Source organism: Lytechinus variegatus, chromosome 5, assembly GCF_018143015.1.
Source record: "Lytechinus variegatus isolate NC3 chromosome 5, Lvar_3.0, whole genome shotgun sequence".
NCBI classification, from domain to species: Eukaryota; Metazoa; Echinodermata; class Echinoidea; order Temnopleuroida; family Toxopneustidae; genus Lytechinus; species Lytechinus variegatus.
In genome coordinates, this window is record NC_054744.1 from 17,843,490 (window position 1) to 17,862,070 (window position 18,581).

At 37.5% G+C, this 18,581-nt stretch overlaps 1 protein-coding gene across 2 annotated transcripts in view; it reads right to left on the reverse strand.

Annotated features, from left to right (window-relative positions):
- The window catches only part of LOC121415615 (ZP domain-containing protein-like), a 29,500-nt gene extending 11,211 nt beyond the window's left edge, over window positions 1-18,289 (reverse strand). The window contains exon 1 of one of the 2 annotated variants that reach the window (XM_041608896.1): window positions 18,081-18,289. In XM_041608896.1, the coding sequence (XP_041464830.1) occupies window positions 18,081-18,251 (171 nt within the window). In that variant the 5' untranslated portion in view covers window positions 18,252-18,289. Of the gene's footprint in view, window positions 1-7,767; window positions 7,871-18,080 lie in introns of those variants that run through there. The other variant, XM_041608897.1, reaches the window with a different exon arrangement.
- Between the last annotated feature and the right edge of the window lie 292 nt (window positions 18,290-18,581).

An 18,581-nucleotide genomic window follows, 5' to 3' on the forward strand; every position in this document is an offset into this window, starting at 1 on the left:
GCCTTTTATGGTCTACCAAAGATCCACAAGGAGGATATACCTTTGAGACCTATTGTGAGTAGCATTAACAGTATCACGTATAACATTGCCAAGTTTCTTACATCTGTTCTCAGCCCTTTGGTGGGTTTATCGGAGCATAACGTACTCAATTCTAAAGACTTCATTGAGAAGGTACGGGACATCAAAGTTGAAGACGATGAATGCATTGCCTCCTTTGATGTGTCCGCTCTTTTCACTAGCGTTCCTCCGAATAAGGCAGTAGAAACAGTTCGCAAGCGCCTTATTGACGACCCCAATTTAAGCTCAAGAACTAAACTTAGCCCGGATCAACTTTGTCAACTTTTAGAACTCTGTCTTTCCACCACTTACTTCACCTATAACGGCAATTTCTACAAGCAAAAGCATGGATGTGCCATGGGATCTCCCATTTCGCCAGTTCTTGCCAATTTGTACATGGAAGACTTTGAGAAATTTGCCCTGAGTTCTTTCCCCGGGATTCCACCTACCCACTGGTTTAGATACGTGGACGATACTTGGGTCAAGATAAAGACTACGGAACTTGATTCTTTTTTTAATCACATCAACAACTGTGACCCGTCTATTAAGTTCACAGTGGAAAGAGTCAAGGACAACCAACTCGCGTTCTTGGATTGCCTCATTACCATCGAGGAAGACGGATCGCTAAGCTCGTCAGTCTTCAGAAAAGACACCCACACAGATCAATACCTGTTGTTTGACTCTCATCATCCGCTCATCCACAAGTTGGGAGTAGTAAAGACATTGTTCCACAGAGCTTCATACAGTCCTTCTTCTGAGATAACCAAGGAGAAGGAACATAAACATCTCCGAGAGGCTCTACGCAAGTGTGGTTACCACGGGTGGAGCATAGAGAAAGCCCTTCACCCGCGACGCCAACGTGAGAACAACCTTACTCGAACGACCGAACAGGGGCGTCGCTTCGGTGTCTCTGTCCCATACGTCAGTGGCCTTTCAGAGAAAATCCGAAGAATCCTGTCTTCCTACCGCATCCCAGTGTATTTCAAACCGACTAACACACTTAGGCAGAAATTGGTTCACCCGAAGGATAAAGTTCCCAAAGACAAGAAAAACAACATTGTCTATGCTATCCAGTGCCAAGAGACAGGTTGCAGCGCTAATTACATTGGTGAAACCAAACAACCCCTCTCCAAGCGTTTGTATCAACATCGCAGACCAGGCGCATCGGGCTACGATTCTGCCGTATACTCCCACCTGAACACGTCTAAACACAACTTCAAAGATAAAGACGTGCTCATCCTAGACAAAGAACCTAGGTGGTTTGAGAGGGGGGTCCGTGAGGCGGTCTACGTCAACGCAGAGAACCCATCTCTCAACAAAGGAGGAGGATTACAACATAACCTCTCTCGGATTTACAATCCTGTAATCCGAAAAATTCCTCGACGTCTCCAAGACAATAACATCGATGGTGCTTCGGCACCAATCGGCAACGAAGAATTTCCGCCAGTTCAGAAGAGCTGAAGAAGCGTCCCGGATCGGACGTGAAACTGTCCTCTGCTTCAACAAGTAAGTCCAGATGAATAGATTTATTTTTTCCATCGATAGGTCCATATACTTTCTAAGTTATGACGTCATTTCAAAAACTTAACCTCAGGTTAAGATTTGATGTTGACGCCGCCGCCGCCGCCGTCGCCGTCGGAAAAGCGGCGCCTATAGTCTCACTTTGCTTCGCAGGTGAGACAATAAAATCATTAATTTCATCAAAGCCAGGGCTTTTTTTATTTTTCAAACCAGATACGATATTAATAACTTCCTGATTTTCTGTTGGAGCAAAAAAAAATTGAATTTGGGTTAGGCGGGCCGAGAAAGTCCGAAAAACTTTTCGTCGCGGGAGGAATATCTTTAGCTAGATTTACGCCAATGGAAGAGAAATGGTTATTAAAAATATTTGAAAGGTTGTCACCAACATCAACAATAACATTATTAAATCTAATTTTGGAAATACTTGATATATTATTGGAGAGATTCATGGTCTGTTTTAGAACCTTCCATGTGTTTTGCATGTCGTGTTTATATAGAGCAAACTGCCTCGCAAAGTGATTTTTCTTTTCAATGCGTAATATTTTAGTAAGTGTATTCTTATAAGATGTGTATTTTATTTTTGATTGTTCTGTACCTTTCATTTTGGGATTTATAAAATAATTTATTTTTTCTATTAATCGAACGTAAGATAGATGGCGATATCCATGGTGACTTAGAAATCGTTTTGTATGTATTACGCTTATCTTTTTAAGGGTATATGCAGGTCTAATTTCTCATTTTAATATTATATTCATAAAAAGGTTAAAGGACGCATTAACATCTACAGAATTGTATACAACTGACCCGTCGACATTATCCAAAGAAGCACCTAGACTGGCTGTATTTTCGTGCGTAGGTCTACGCCTTCGTTGTTGGGAGTATATCGGTCTAATTGGTCGTCTTAATGAAAAATGAGTAAGAATCGGGAAATGGTCCGTAATGTCAGAAAGTTTTATAAAAGAATTGGGAGGGAGAATGTTGCAGAAAATATTGTCAATAAGTGTAGCAGTTTCATTAACTACACGAGTAGGTTTAGAAATCAGAGGCAAGAAGGAAGCCGAAAAAAGAGTTTCAAGAAAATCTTGAGATATATTGTTGTGTTTCAATAAATCAATGATAAAATCACCTATAAATAACGAGAGCTGGATTATTTGTTGTTTCGGAAAGGTAAGTTAGAAAGTCATTTGTATTTGAGTTTGGGGGTCTATAAACTACACCAATAATCATATTTTTACTACCAGGAATATTAATTTCAATAAATAGAGATTCTACAGTGGCGTTCATGGAGTTGAGATAATCACAAACGGTATACTCGTAGTCATGTGAAATATAGAACGCTATCCCACCCCACAGGTCTGTCTTTTCGGTTATTCATTACGAAATCATATCCGTTAAGAGAAAATTGATTTTAAGAATCACACGATATCCATGTCTCAGTAAGGCCAATTAAAGAATTTTTTTTTAGAATTTGAAGTGTTATTCAAAGGTAACTGAAGTTCATCAAAATGTTTATTTAAACTTCTTATATTGGCATGCATTATGCAGAATGTACTATATATCGTCGTTAAAATTTTTTGTAAGATTATTTACCTGATGTTGCGTAATATACTCAAAAGGATTTTGCAATATGTTATGATCCTGTTCAAAATCGAGATCTAACTCTTCCGAAGCTGAATTTATATTATTAGTAACAAAATTATCATAAAATGAAGAATTCATTGGGTTGTTAAGTACAGTATCCTGAGGTCTCAATTCGCTGAAGAGGTCATCGTTATCCAATGATGTAAATGGAAACTGAGGTGTATTGTCTATGCTAAGAAGTCAGTACATATCCGAAAGTGTTGTGTTATGTCCAATAAAGTGTCGGTCAAGGTCATATAAGATGCAGTAAAGCAAAGTAACAAAGCGAGGGGAGAAGGCAAAGAACACAAAACACATAAAGAACATGAAGAAGGACGAGGAGGCGCAACACAAAGGATTCTTACACAAAACCGAGAACGTAGGGCAAAGACCTCTAAGTGTGAACGATGCAAAGTCAGTGAGAACGGAACGATTATCGAAACAGACATTGGCGGAGGAGATAAAGTGAGAAGCTCCAAAATAAAATAAAATGTAGTGAGATACACCTATAAAATAGTACATTCAAATTTCAAGATATAATTTCAAATACGTATAGTGAGTAAAGAATAAGAGAATACGACATACATGGCATGATAATTGAACATATTTGAGCACAAGTCTTCTAATAATCTTCGTATTCTAATAATTGAACAAGAATACCAATCACCAAATACTCGGAAACTATTTCATAGTTGTGGCAAGAGCAAACAAAAATAAAGTCAACGAGTTGAAAGAAGGGGCCACGCCCAACATGTTGAGATGTCAAATGGATAATAGAAAAGGAAGATTGTCACTTTGGTGAAACCAGCCATTAAAAGTAATTATTAACAAAAGGCAGACATTGCCTTTTCAAGTTATTGTGTAAACAAAATGTGGATTATTCAACTTGTAATCCATAGTAAAACTGACAATAAAAAGTGATGCAAGCATGCCTGGCATGATCAAGAGCAAGTAAACAAGATCATTTTTTTTTTATATAATTTAATTTATATTTATTTAATATAATGTTACAAAAATATAGAAGTCAAGCATCGCATTAATCGAGACTGAAGACATTATAGTTCATGATTTGCATAACTCAGGCGCTCTTTTATGATCTTGCAAGATACTGAAACATAAGAGGGATATAACATGCATGGCAAGATAACTTAACGTAATCAAACAGGTCCTTTATGTATTCTGAGAAACAATCAGGAATACCAAATTCACAGTAATTATTTTAAAGATGTGGCAAGAGTGAACAAAAAGTTAAGAGTTCACCATGGACCCATCCACGCAGGATCGTCCATTGCTACGGGGGGGGGGGGGGGGGCTGAAACAATGCTCAGCACCAACAGAATAATCCCCGTGGATGGGACCATGGAGTTATAACGAATTGAAGGAGAGGTCATGCCCAGCATGTTCAAACACTAAATGGATAATATTACAGGAATATTGCCATTTGGTGAAGCAGCCATTGGAAATTATCACAAAGGGCAGACATTACCATAATCAAGCATTTTTTAAAACAAAGTGGTGATTATTCAATTGGAAATCGATAGTAAAATAGACGAATAATGAGGCACCATGCTTGACATGGTCAAGAGCAAATAACCAGTTCTTTACTCATAAAATTGGGTAATTTTAATGTTACAAGAATAAAGGAGTAAGTCAAGCATGGCATTATTCGAAACTGAAGACATTTGTAGTAAATAATTTGCGTATCTTTGGCGCTCTTTTATGATCTTGCAAGATACTAAAACATGTGAGGAATGGCATGCGAAGCATGATAAGTGAACATGAATGTTTAAGCACAAGTCCTTTTTGTAATCTGACAAACAATCAGGAATACCGAACACCAAATTCTCAGTAATTATTTTATAGATGTGGCAAGAGCTGACAAAAAGTTAGGACTTAACGAATTGAAAGAAGGGGTCATGTCCAACATGTTCAAATACCAAATGGATAATATAAATGGAAGATTGCCATTTGGTGAAGCCAGCCATTGAAAGTTATTACAAAGGGCAGACATTACCAAAATCAAGCATTTTTTAAACAAAGTGTTGATTATTCAATTGGGAATCGATAGTAAAATAGACGAATAATGAGGCAGCATGCTTGACATTGTCAAGAGCTAATAACACATATCTTTACTCATAAAATTGGGTAATGTTAATGTTACAAGAATAAAGGAGTAAGTCAAGCATGGCATTAATCGAAACTGAAGACATTTGTAGTAAATGATTTGCGTATCTTTGGCGCTCTTGTATGATCTTGCAAGATACTAAAACATGTGAGGAATGGCATGCATGGCATGATAAGTGAACATAATTGTGTAAGCACAAGTCCTTTTTGTATTCTGACAAACAATCAGGAATACCGAAGTAACCAAACACCAAATTCTCAGTAATTATTTAATAGATGTGGCAAGAGCTGACAAAAAGTTAGGACTTAACGAATTGAAAGAAGGGGTCATGTCCAACATGTTCAAACACCAAATGGAATATATAAAAGGAAGATTGCCATTCGGTGAAGCCAGCCATTGGAAGTTATTACAAAGGGCAGACATTACCATAATCAAGCAATTTTTTTTAACAAAGTGTTGATTATTCAATTGGAAATCGATAGTAAAATAGACGAATAATGAGGCAGCGTGCTTGACAAGGTCAAGAGCTAATGACACAGATCTTCTCTCAAACAATTTGGTATTGTTAATGTTACAAGAATAAAGAAGTCAAGTATGGCATTAATCGAAACTGAAAACATTTGTAATTAATGATTTGCATATCTTTGGCGCTCTTTTATGATCTTGCAAGATACTCAAACATGTGAGGGATATGGCATGCGAGGCATGATAAGTGAATATAATTATTAAGCACAAGTCCTTTTTGTATTCTGACAAACAATCAGGAATACCAAACACCAAATTCTCAGTAATTATTTTATAGGTGCTGCGAGAGCGAACAAAAGGTTGGCAGTTAGCGAATTGAAAGAAGAATCATGCTCAAATGTTTAAACACAAATAGATAATAGAAAAAATGCCATTTTGGTAAAACCAGTCATTAGAAGCTAATATCAAGAAAGGGTAGACATTACTATAGAAATAAAACAAAATGTCGATTATTCAACTTGAGATCTATAGTAGAACAGACAAATAGTGATGCGAGCATGTTTTGCAAGCATGGCCACGGGCTCACAACTAAACACAGATATTTACTCATTCTCTAATTAGGTAATGTAGTTATTGCAAAGGCGAACAAAGAATGTTAAATAATGATGCAAGCATGCTTGGCATGATCAAGAGCTACTGAACACGTACAGGACTTAAAGGAGAATGAAACCATTGGAACAAGATAGCTTGTGCGAAAACAGAAAGATCAAAGAAACAGATCAACAAAAGTTTGATAAAAATCGGACAAACAATGAGAAAGCTATGAGCACCTCATTATCGCGATCACCAACGCTATGGAGACAGCAAAGTGGCAATGCGACAAAGATGCGTGATGTCACCCGTAAACAACTCTCCCCATAACTTTAGTATATATTTAACTTGAATTGCCTCTTTTATCACATCTATCCATAGATCATGTGTTCTTTCTACATGAGGGCATGTAAAACATATTTTTTAAGAATACATCATGGATGAACAGTTTGTATCATCATAAGAAAAAGCAAAAAGAGACATTTTGAGGGTATTTTAAAGTCCAAAGGGAAAGTTGTTCACCAGTGACACCTCACATCCCCGCCGCACCGCCAATGGGAGGATCTCCATAGCACTAGTGATCGCAACAGCCAAACGCCCACAACCCCCCCACCACCACCACCCGTCCGATCCTTCTCAAACTTTCTCTATTCCTATTCCTTGATCCCTCTGCTTCTACACAAGCCTATTCGTTCCAAAGGCTTCATTCCCCTTTAAACTAATTTTTAGAATTGGGTAAAAATTGGTATTGCATATGAAGGTGAAAAAAAAAGAATTAACGAAACAAAAACAGTGATTTCAAATTACTAAAAGGGCATGCATGATAGAATCAACATTCAACTTGGAGTGAAGAGAAGGTGAAAAATATATGCAATGATACCAGGCTAGGTTTCGGCCACACGAAGAGGAACTTACGTAAATAACTAGAGTAGATCACTAGATATTACAAATAGAGGAATAATGGATGCATGAAGGTGCACACAATCTACCACACTATTGTCTATTCATCCGTTTGAGGCAGTGATATTTGAACGTTCAATAATAGGAAGCTAAATACTAAAATAATAAAAGAATGTAAGCATGGTGTGAACAAATTCATTATGTTAATTAGGACAAAATATTAAGGTAGCAGTATAAAATTTGTGATACCAACAAGGATATGATTAGCATAGCGAGAAATTGTCAGTAAAAGGGTGTTGAAATAAGATAAGGATTAAAAAGAAAATAAAATAATAACAATTTAATCAAGTATTGTAATGAGTAATAACAGTTACAAATAACGTTACCATTTAGATAATGATATTGGTGGAAAAAATTAATAAAATAAAATAAAAAGGGCATGCATGACATGACAGAGGAACATACATGAATTTGACAATGTTGCTTACCTCTAAATGTACCAGTCCCATAACTTACTATGGCTATTAGAGCTATGCACAAAATCTAATCTAAATGTAAAAGGGAAAATGAAATAAGTGTTCATGGAGATAATTAACAAAATACAAGAATAAAACAATAAAAATGGCATTAATTACCTACCGAAAAGGGTCAAACAATTAAGGATCCAGTAATAATGAGAAAATGCTGTTGTATTCACTAGCTACTCAGAATAATGCATGCTTGTGTGAAAGTGTACAAAAGCCAGCACATTATTACCTATCCATTTGAGGAATTATATTATTTGTAAATTTGTATAAAAAAAGAAGCTAATGCAAAACTAATAAAGAGAATAATGTATGCATGATATAAGGTGCTTCATAATATCCGTTAGACAAAAGATTAAGGTACCAAAATATAATTTGTGATGCCAACCAGGATATAATTAGCGAAACAAATAATGGTGAATAAAAGGGTGTTGTAATAAAAATAAGGATTAAAACAAAATAAATAGTCATGCATTGTAATAATAGTAATAATAATACTACTAATAATAATAATTAATAAGCAGTTACTGTAGCATAAAACAACATTACCATTTGGATGATATTGGTGGAAAAAATAAATATGATGAAATAAAGGAAGCATGCATGACATGGCATGAGGAACATACTAGTACATTAAATAGTCAATATTATTTACATGTAGCTGTAAAGTATCAGTCTACATAACCTATTATGGCTTTCTGGACTAAGCACAAAATCTTATCTCAAAATAAAAGGGGAAATGCAATAATGCATTCATTAAAGAAGACATAAAATTCCAATAATTTGTAAAACGAAAAAAACATTAGTTATTGGAAAGGGTCAAACAATCTAGAATCCAGTAAGAATAAAGAAATGCAGTTGTATTGACAGGCGAAACATGTACTGAAATCATAGCAGAGGTTTTTCAATTTACCAGTCAACATAACCTGCTATAGCTTTCAGAGCAATGCCTAATAGGGGAATAATGTGTTTATTTCAGAAAACAAAATTCCAGTAATTATGCATGAAAAATGAAAAAAAAAATAAATCATTACTGGGAAGAGCCGAACAATCTAGGATCCTGTAATAGTGAGAGGAAATGCAGTTGTATTGACTGTTTTATAGGTAAACATGTATAGTAATCATGACAACATAAATTTTTGAATTTGTTTCAATTTCGGCTTACATGATTACTCAAGTTTCAAATCATACTGAAGGGGTCATTATTCTCATCTTAATGGATGAAAAATGGGACAAGCTTAATTTTATTATTAGCATAGCTCCATCATAAAACCTGTCCAATCGGTTATCAAGTCAAAATCAATAGCGATAGCAAAGTTTTCTCTCATTTTGAAGAAAAACTAAAATAATAATTGCATTTCATTTTGCTTTGATTCGCTTCAATAATTTGTGATGCCAACCAGGATATGATTAGCATAGCAAATAATGGTGAATAAAAGGGTGTTGTAATAAATTAAAATAAGGATTAAAACAAATTAAATAGCCATGCATTGTAATAATAGTTACTGTACCATTAAACAACATTACCATTTGGATGATATTGAAGAGAAAATAGATAAATATGATGAAATAAAGGAAGCATGCATGACATGACCAGAGGAACATACATTAAATAGTCAATATTACTTACATGTAGCTGTAAAGTACCAGTCTACATAACCTACTATGGCTTTCTGGACTAAGCACAAAATTTTTATCTAAATATAAAAAGGGGAAATGCAATAATGTATTCATTAAAGACATAAAATTCTAATAATTTGTAAAATGAAATGACATTCATTATTGGAGAGGGTCAAACGAAACTAGAATTCAGTAAAAATAAAGAAATGCAATTGTATTGACAAGCTAAACATGTATTGTAATCATAGCTATAGAGGTTATTGTTTCAATATACCAGTCAACATAACCTACTCTGGCTTTCAGTGCTATGCCCAATAAGTCTAGTCAAATTGTAAAAGGGAAATAATGTATTCATTTCAGAAAACATAAAATTGTTATGCATGAAAAAAGAAAATGACATTAATTATTACTGGAAAGGGTCGAACAGTCTAGGATCCAGTAATAATGAGAGAAAATGCAGTTGTATTGACTGTATTACATAGACATAGTAATTATGACAATATAAATTGTTTAAACTTGTTTCAATTTTGGCTTACATGATTACTCAAGTTTCAATTCATAATGAAGAGGTCATTATACTCATCTTAATGGATGAAAAAAATGGACAAGTAATTTCATTATTAGAATAGGTCCATCATAAAACCTGTCCAATCAGTGTATAAAGTCAAAATCGTATCCGTGATTGGCTGAATAGTGATAGCATAGTTTTCTCTCATTTTGATGAAGAATAGAAATAGAATAATAATTGTATGTCATTTTGCTTCGATTTGCTTCATATCATTTTGCTTTGACTCACTTCAATAATTTGTGATGCCAACAAGAAAATGATTAGCATAGCAAATAGTGGTGAAAAAGGTGTCGTAAATAAAAAATAAGGATTAAGACAAGATAGTCATGCATTGTAATGATAAACGACAGTTACTGTACCATTAAATAACATTACCATTTGGATGATATTGGTGAAAAAATAAAAATGAAATAAAGGAAGCATGCATGACACGAACAGAGGAACATACATGAAATAGTCAATATTATTTACGTGTAGCTGTAAAGTACCAGTCTACATAACCTACTATGACTTTCTGGACTAAGCACAAAATCTTTATCTAAATATAAAGGGGAAATGCAATAATGTATTCATTGATGACATAAAATTACCAACAATTTGTAAAATGAAATGACATTAATTATTGGAAAGGGTCAAACAATCAAGAATCCAGTAAAAATAAAGAAATACAGTTATTGATTTATAGGTAAACAGGTACTATAATCATAGCAATAGAGGTTATTGTTTCAATAAAATATTTATCAGTCAACAAAACCTACTATGGCGATTCAGGGCTATGCCCAAAAGTCTAGTCAAATTGTAAAATGGAAATAATGTAGGCCTATTCTTTTAAGAAAACAAAAAATTCAAGTTATTATGCATGAAAATGAAAATGACATCAATTATTACTTGAAAGGGTTGAACAATCTAGGATCCAGTAATAATGAGAGAAAATGCAGTTGTATTAACTGTATTACATAGACCATGAAAATGGGATAATTAATTATTTAGCAATTTCCAAATGGGGATAAAACATGATGGGGTATATAATACCTGCATAGGAGATGGATCAGGCCTTCTCCATTCGTCCTTGCAGAGTTTATGGGATTAAATTTGACTCGGTCTCCAATGATATTCATAGTTTCGTAGTCATGATATTGCATGTGATTCTAGTCAGTCCAAGTTGACCACTGTGAAGAAGGTGCATTAGGGTTTTTAGTCTGCAGCAGTACTTTGGTTCCTTGAATCCTTATCCTGGTTTTCAATTGCTTGGTTCTGCGAATGTTATATGCAACTGATGCTAGACGACCACGCTCGCGTTTCATAGATGGGGGTAGGTCAGTACGGACGGTTACACGGTCGAGATCCCTTCGGTTGCCGTCAGTAGCCCGGGGTTGCCTTGGCTGCTCGAAGGCGCGAAGAATTCGGTCCCGGTCGTACATCTTTGCAAAACGGACTATGATGGGATCAGGAGCTTCGGGGGCCGGGGTTCGGCTGGCTCCGTTGTGGGTCCTCTTCGTAGGTAGACGATGAGCATTGATGATTTGAATTTGGTCTGTCTCCTCAACGTGAATTTCCAGTAACTTGCACAGTGCAAAAGATGTGGTCTTGTAAATATCCTCATTGGTTTGTTTGGGGCCCGGGGGGGGGGGCACTCGACCAAAAAAGTGGTAGGGGTGTGCCGCGGGCGAGACAAAAAACGGGGGCCTTGGAGCGGGCTTAATGTAAAAAGGAGGGTCCTCGGAACGGGCTTCTGAACTACAATTTTGTGAAAACGGGGGTACTTGGAACGGATCGCCAGCGTGTGAGTACGGGCAGGCGTGCATGATGCACCTAGCGTGGCCTCCGCCGGGTGCGCTCGCGCAGAGACGATGGTCTGACAACGCTCAGCGGCCGCTTTTCACCAAAATTGCAGCAGATCAATGCGACCGGAACGGCGTAACGAAAAATATGCGAAGCTTTGGAGCGGATTTCTTCCTTCTTTTTTCTCGATAAGAACAAAATGCTATGCCTTGGAACGGAAATTTGGGTGTGAAAATGGGGGTCCCCTCCGCGGGCACATACCCACTATGCACTATATACTGAGTGCCCCCCCCCCCCCCGGGGTTTGGGGATGCCGTAGAACAACAAATTTTGTTTTCGGTGGTGTATTTCTAGGTTCAGTAGCTTGTCGTCGAAATCAGCACTAACTTTGGCGATAAAACGTTCTATACCAGGTAGTTTATCCGCTTCTATGGTAGATATTCTCGCTGAAGTATCCGCTGAAGAAATTTCAAGGTCATGTACAGCGGACTTCACCATCCTGATGTCTGATTTAACAGCATTAAGATCCGAAATTACGTGATCCAATTTGATATCAATATCACGCTGGAAATCCGTGTACATTTTCCGCATTTCAAGTAGCAAGTAGTCATCTTTAGGGTCCTTTGGCATGTGGGGTCTGAAGCGGGAGTAGGAGTAGGAGGGTCAGCTTGATGGGCTGCCATGGCTCCGGGGGGTACGGCTGTAGGCTGGTTGGTCACGAGATGGGGAGGCTTGTTGGAAACAGTTACGGGAGCTGGCGAAGGTGTTTTGGCACGTTGATTACCACGGCCAGAGTCCTTTTGGGTGGAAGGTTTTCTCAAATTATAGTCATGACTATTCGAAGAATTCTGCATTTTGCAAACAAATGTAGTATTATGCATGTTATGTAGAATTTATGTTCAAACTTGCAGTCAGAATTAGAAGTCAAAAGGCATCTCTCTAAGTCGAAAATTTAGGCGTATATTCCATGTGATAAAAACGTATCGGAGCGGAGCTCACTTTAGACACGTCCGTTCATGGCGAAATCTCATATATCTTCTTCAATTGAAAGTAGCTAACAATCGAATAATCTGAGCAATGTTTATATTTGACCAAAATGTTTTTCCATTTTTTGGCATACAACTCCAAATTAATTTCGATTCACATAAATAGTTTCCTTTTTTCTTTAATTTTGCATGAAAACACAGTATATCCAATAGTCCATCGTTGTAATTAACGGAGGGGAAGAAAAAATTTTAATTGCGGAAAATCCGACGATTCTTTGAATCGTTTCTTGTCTGTATCCGCTCTTTTTACGTTTTCTACCTGAAATGGGGAGGGACACAGCCAAAAAATTTCCGTTATCTAAGTCTAAAATTTGTGGGGAAGTTAGGATTTAATTCAAGGGGCGGTAGTGAGCACGCGAAGCGTGTGAAACACTAACTGAGCGCGCAAAACGCGTTCCGGGGGGGGGGGGTCATCCATGGAGGGAGAAGCTGTGACGATCCCTTGAACTATTCCTTGTCTGCTCTCGCTCGTCTAACGTTCTCCTATACCATGTATACCATTTATTTTTCGCTCACGTCCCCCGCTTTTTTCGGGGGGATGGGGAGGGGGAGTGGCGTTGTTTTTTGGCTACGAAGGTGTAATCAATTTATAAACATATTGTTCAATTTCATTCATTCATTCAACTACTACAGTATTCAGTAATAGATTCCTTTTTTCATAACATTTGTTTAGATGACATTTCAGCTTCTGCCGGAGTTTAATTCGACTGGAAATACTTTGTAAAAATGATTTTCATAATACCACGAAATCGGACACCCCATCACCTCTCTCACTTCATTGTCTAATGAAATCATACCATGGTCTCTGAAAAAATCTACACAACGGAGGAGAAACCAAAAAATGTTACAACAATTAGACTGATGAACCCAAATACAGTGTCGGGAGACGCGATAGCTCAGTCGGTAGAGCGGGGGTTTCAGATTCCGGTGACCCGGGTTCGATTCCCAAGTGGTGCGCTAGTGCCCTTTGGTAAGGCATTTATCCTCATTACCAGGTCCCTCGGAGAGGACCTTAAGCCGTCGGTCCCCTGGTTGCTTGCTCACAGGTATTCGTGCTTTCTTATCAGTCAGGTAAAACCTCGGTATGACATCCGAAGTGGGCTGTTGCAAATTTCAAGATTTTTTTACAGAAATATCCTTACCATGCATATTTTGCATAGAAACGCACACACTCATCCCACACACTGATATAGAAACAGAGCACATTCAAATAAATTGAATATTCTTCCCAATTCTTTCCCTCTTTACTTTTCTCAGCTCTTTTTACTTTCAATTTCTCATATCGTCCCTCTTGAACCCCCCCCCCCCTCTCTCTCGCCTTCTCCGATCTCTTTATATAATTATGTTAACATCTTATTCCTAAATAATTTTGCTTCTTTTTTTTTCTTCGTGATTTTGTCTACGTCTTTCTCTATGCTGTAGGTCAACTCGGCGCTTCTATTAATTCATTTTCCTTCCCATTTACGGCCACTTTTTATTATCATTCACCTCACTTACCATTATTTTTCTTCATCTGGATTTCAGAGATATAACTGTAACATACAGGACTGTTTATAAAACGTTGTCTGGTTTTAGAAAATTATTCATCCTTTTATTTGGAGTGTCGGTTTCAGTTTAAAAATTGATTGAATAAACTAAAGTGATGAATAAAACAAAGGAGACAAAATGAAACAAAGCTAAACCAAAATGCGGAATAATGTTAACGATTTGAATGACAGTTATAACAATAATAATGATAATAATGATGATAAAACAACAGTAATAATATAACTGCTAATACTATATTACTACTACGACTACTATACAACTACTGCTACGACTTCTAATTCTACTACTGCTGTAGGTGCTGATATCATGATAAAAAATAGTAACAACAACAATAAACTAGTGGAATGCCTCTGGCCGTCTCACCTGCATCACGCGATTCAACATAGCAGCATTGCTGACTTTGAAAACTACTATAACTCGCACGAGACATGCAAGATGTTCAGTGATACTTGGTTACTCTCATTTCCACGTTTTATGAACTAGACCAATACACTTACAGAGATAGGATGGTAATTCAACAAATAACCCCAATGTGGCCAAAATTCATTGACCTCACATGACCTTTGACCTTGATCATGTGACCTGAAACTTGAACAGGATATTCAGTGATACTTGATTACTCTTATGTCCAAGTTTCAAAAGTCAGATCTATAAACTTGCAAAGTTATGATGGTAATTCAACAGATAACCCATTTAGCCAAAGTTCATTGACCTTTTACCTTGGTCATGTGACCTAAAATGTGCACAGGATGTTCAGTGATACTTGATTACTCTTATGTCCAAGATTTATGAACTAGACCAACATAGGCCTACTTTCAAAGTTATGATGGTAATTCAACAAATACCCCCAATCGGTTCATTGACCCTAAATGACCTTTGACCTTGATCATGTGACCTGATACTTGCACAGGATGTTCAGTGATATTTGATTACTATTATGTCCAAGTTTCATGAATCAGATCCAAAAACTTTTAAAGTTTTAATTGTAATTCAACAGACACCCACAAATCGGCCAAAGTTCATTGACCCTAAATGACCTTTGACCTTGGTCATGTGACATGAAACTCATGCAGGATGTTTGGTGATACATGATTAACCTTATGGCCAAGTTTTACTAACTAGGTTCATATACTTTCTAAGTTATGATGTCATTTCAAAAACTTAAGATTTGATGTTGACGCCGCCGCCGCCGCCGTCGGAAAAGCGGCGCCTATAGTCTCACTCTGCTACGCAGGTGAGACAAAAATGAGTTTTAGTACAACTCCCCGAGAGTGCTACACCTTCGGAGGGCGACTCCCCCATGAAAACTTCCCCGACCATTCTCAAGAGGACAGGCTTCCCGGAGGAAAACTGATTTAACAGCACTTCCATTTGAGTGATAAATTAATTACGTTCCCTTTTCTTTAGAACTTTCACCTTCTTGTTCTTATCATTATTCTGTTTAAATGAAAACAATGCTAAGATAGGATTGCCCATTAAGGTTCAATGTTGCAGGTATATGTATTTTCATAATATTTCCAGTTTTCTTGTTAAACATTAAATGCACAAAATTACCATAAAAATAAATGTTAAATGAGCAGAGTTAATGATTAAGTAGTGTCAGTGAAATAAGGCATCGTAATTTTATTCTGTAAGTAGCAGAAATGCCCCTTCATGCAACCCCCCCCCCCTTCTAGAGAGATGTTTCGTGCGCGCAGTACGTGTTTCGCACGATTCGCGTGCTCCCCAACGCCCACTAAATTGAAATCCTAGCAACGCCATTGAAGCCATTTAGTTACCGTCAATTATTTGCCCCCCCCCCCCCGATAACAGGCACCTGTTACGCCGCTGCAACGAGGCGTCTTAAACCACTCGACCGCAGCAACCGATGACGGGAAAAAAGTCGGTCTCGCGGACCCTCGGCCTCGCGTTCCTTCGGTCAAGTGGTCGGACCCCGTTTTATTGACGATCAGCCATGATTTACTAAGTAAGTCTTTTGTTAACCGTGCGATAGCTTCTTTGGGAAACCGGTAAAAACCCATTTATTTAATGAAGTTATGGAGATTCAAACATTGTCTAGAGGGAACATAACTTTTATTTTCCTTCTTGACCATTTTCTGTGATTAAGGTATCAAATAAAAGAGCAGATATTGAACTTTTTAGGCATGGGATTTTCTTTTTGAAATTCAGATACCCCCTGCCAAATGAGTTTTAGTATCCTTTTTCTTCAAATTATTTTGCTCACTCATGCGTGAATGAGGAATAATCTAAGACTGTAATATCAGATGAAAGAGATTCTAAGCTTTACATTGGTAGGTCATTTGTCTATTGTATTTATGATTAAGTTAGGATAAATTATCGCTAAATCTCGGTTTCGTTTTTTTTTTTGGAACGCATGGTATATTATTATTTATATTTTCTGTATGTTTTAAAACACATCTAGTAATCAAACATCGATGTGTGTTGTGTCGTAAAGTCACCACACGGATATCATCGTTATCATACTTTCACATTCACCATTATCATAACCTGGGCCGGGAACCTGGGTCTACACCAAATTAATTTCAGTCACAACCACGTCGGTATTCGAATTTTTTTGCAGGAGGACGGGAACGGACCTTTACGACAGTTGTTGATTTTGGAAGAGACTTTTGGGCCCGTTGTAATAGACTGTCTTGCAATACAATGCGTATCATGTGAAAAATTCTGGTTGCTACATAGGTAACAGCGACATATCCGATTTAGGACTAGCTTTCAGAGTCACATTTTGTTCCTCTTCGCACTCGAGGTAGCCGCTCGGGGGGGGGGGGGGGGGTGGAGGGCACTTACATTGACGAGTGCATACCAGGTGCGACCAACGAAACGCGTAGAAGGATATTTTTTGTCAAAATTGGGCACGTTACGTAGACAACGTAATAAGAGTGGAAAACGCTAAAATACTGAAAAGGGTTCATCATGTCGCTAGGAAAGCTATATTGTTTAGGGTCAAATGTTTGAGGGTATAAAAAGACTAAAATGCTTTATAAAGGATGTACTTTTTACCCCAAGATGGTACAATATAAGCGATGCTGCCTTGGTCGCAGTTACAATACGTTGGAGTGTGCACCCTACGATGGAGAGAGATGTTGGGCGACTGGCTGATCCGGGTCTCATCGGCGGCCCAGGGAGTTCTCTACCAGGCCGTGGCTCTGACAGACAGCTTTTGGTCCTCAGCGGGTCTACAACTCACTGTGCCGCCCTAGTCCAGATTGGACCTTGTTGTTTGGAAGTGCTTTTTCCCAAAGCTAACATAGAGGGCACATGACTCCCAATCACTAATCAGCGCCAATCCAATCATTGAGGAGGGAAGATGAGTGGATTGGCGCTGATTAGAGATTTGGAGTCATGTGCCCTCTATGTTAGCTTTGGGAAAGGGCACTTCCAAACAACAATAAGGGCCAATCTGGACTAACTGTGCCCTAGCTTATAATAGTTATATGCTAGCTATTGTGGTTCACTCGTGCATTGCACTTAAACATGTTAAAAATGTAGTTAACATAATGACATAGCAACCTATTCATGGATTGAGGGTCACCAACACTGTTAAGCCATGACCATTAAAGCCAGGCTGTAACACTGTGTTGGATACACTTAGGTGGATTAATGTACACCCAGTCACATATTAGTGCAGCAGCACCACACTAAGATAAAGATAAAAAGAGTGGAATTTTGATAACATTCTGAGTAATGCTTACGGTCCTGTTTGTTCCGCATGCGGTTAGGTTTGTAGTGAGTGTGATGATTGTCTTATTGGCATTGTCTTCTCCCCAGCAGTAGGTATTATTAAGGTCTTCTTCGTTCTCAAAACGGACGTCTTCACCTGACATTTCACCAGTCAGGAGTCTTTTGGGGATCTCAACAATCATCTCAGTGTCTGTGCATGTTAGGATGATTCCTTCAGTGTCTAATTATGAAAAGAAAAAGACATCGCGCGATGACGATAATGAAATTCTGATTAACAAAATGAAATTACAGGGGCTCGCTTCAAAATAAACAACACGCTCCTATTTTCTTACTAATTGCTTAAGTACTTTTTAGTGGATATCATTCTTAAACTAATTTTCGAAATTTACAAATGGCGTAGGCTAAATGTAATCGCATACATGTCTTATTTAATGTTACATATATGAATAATTGTAAAAGAATTTTAAAAGGCAATTACATTTATCTATTAGTTATTTCCCTTTAAGGATAGC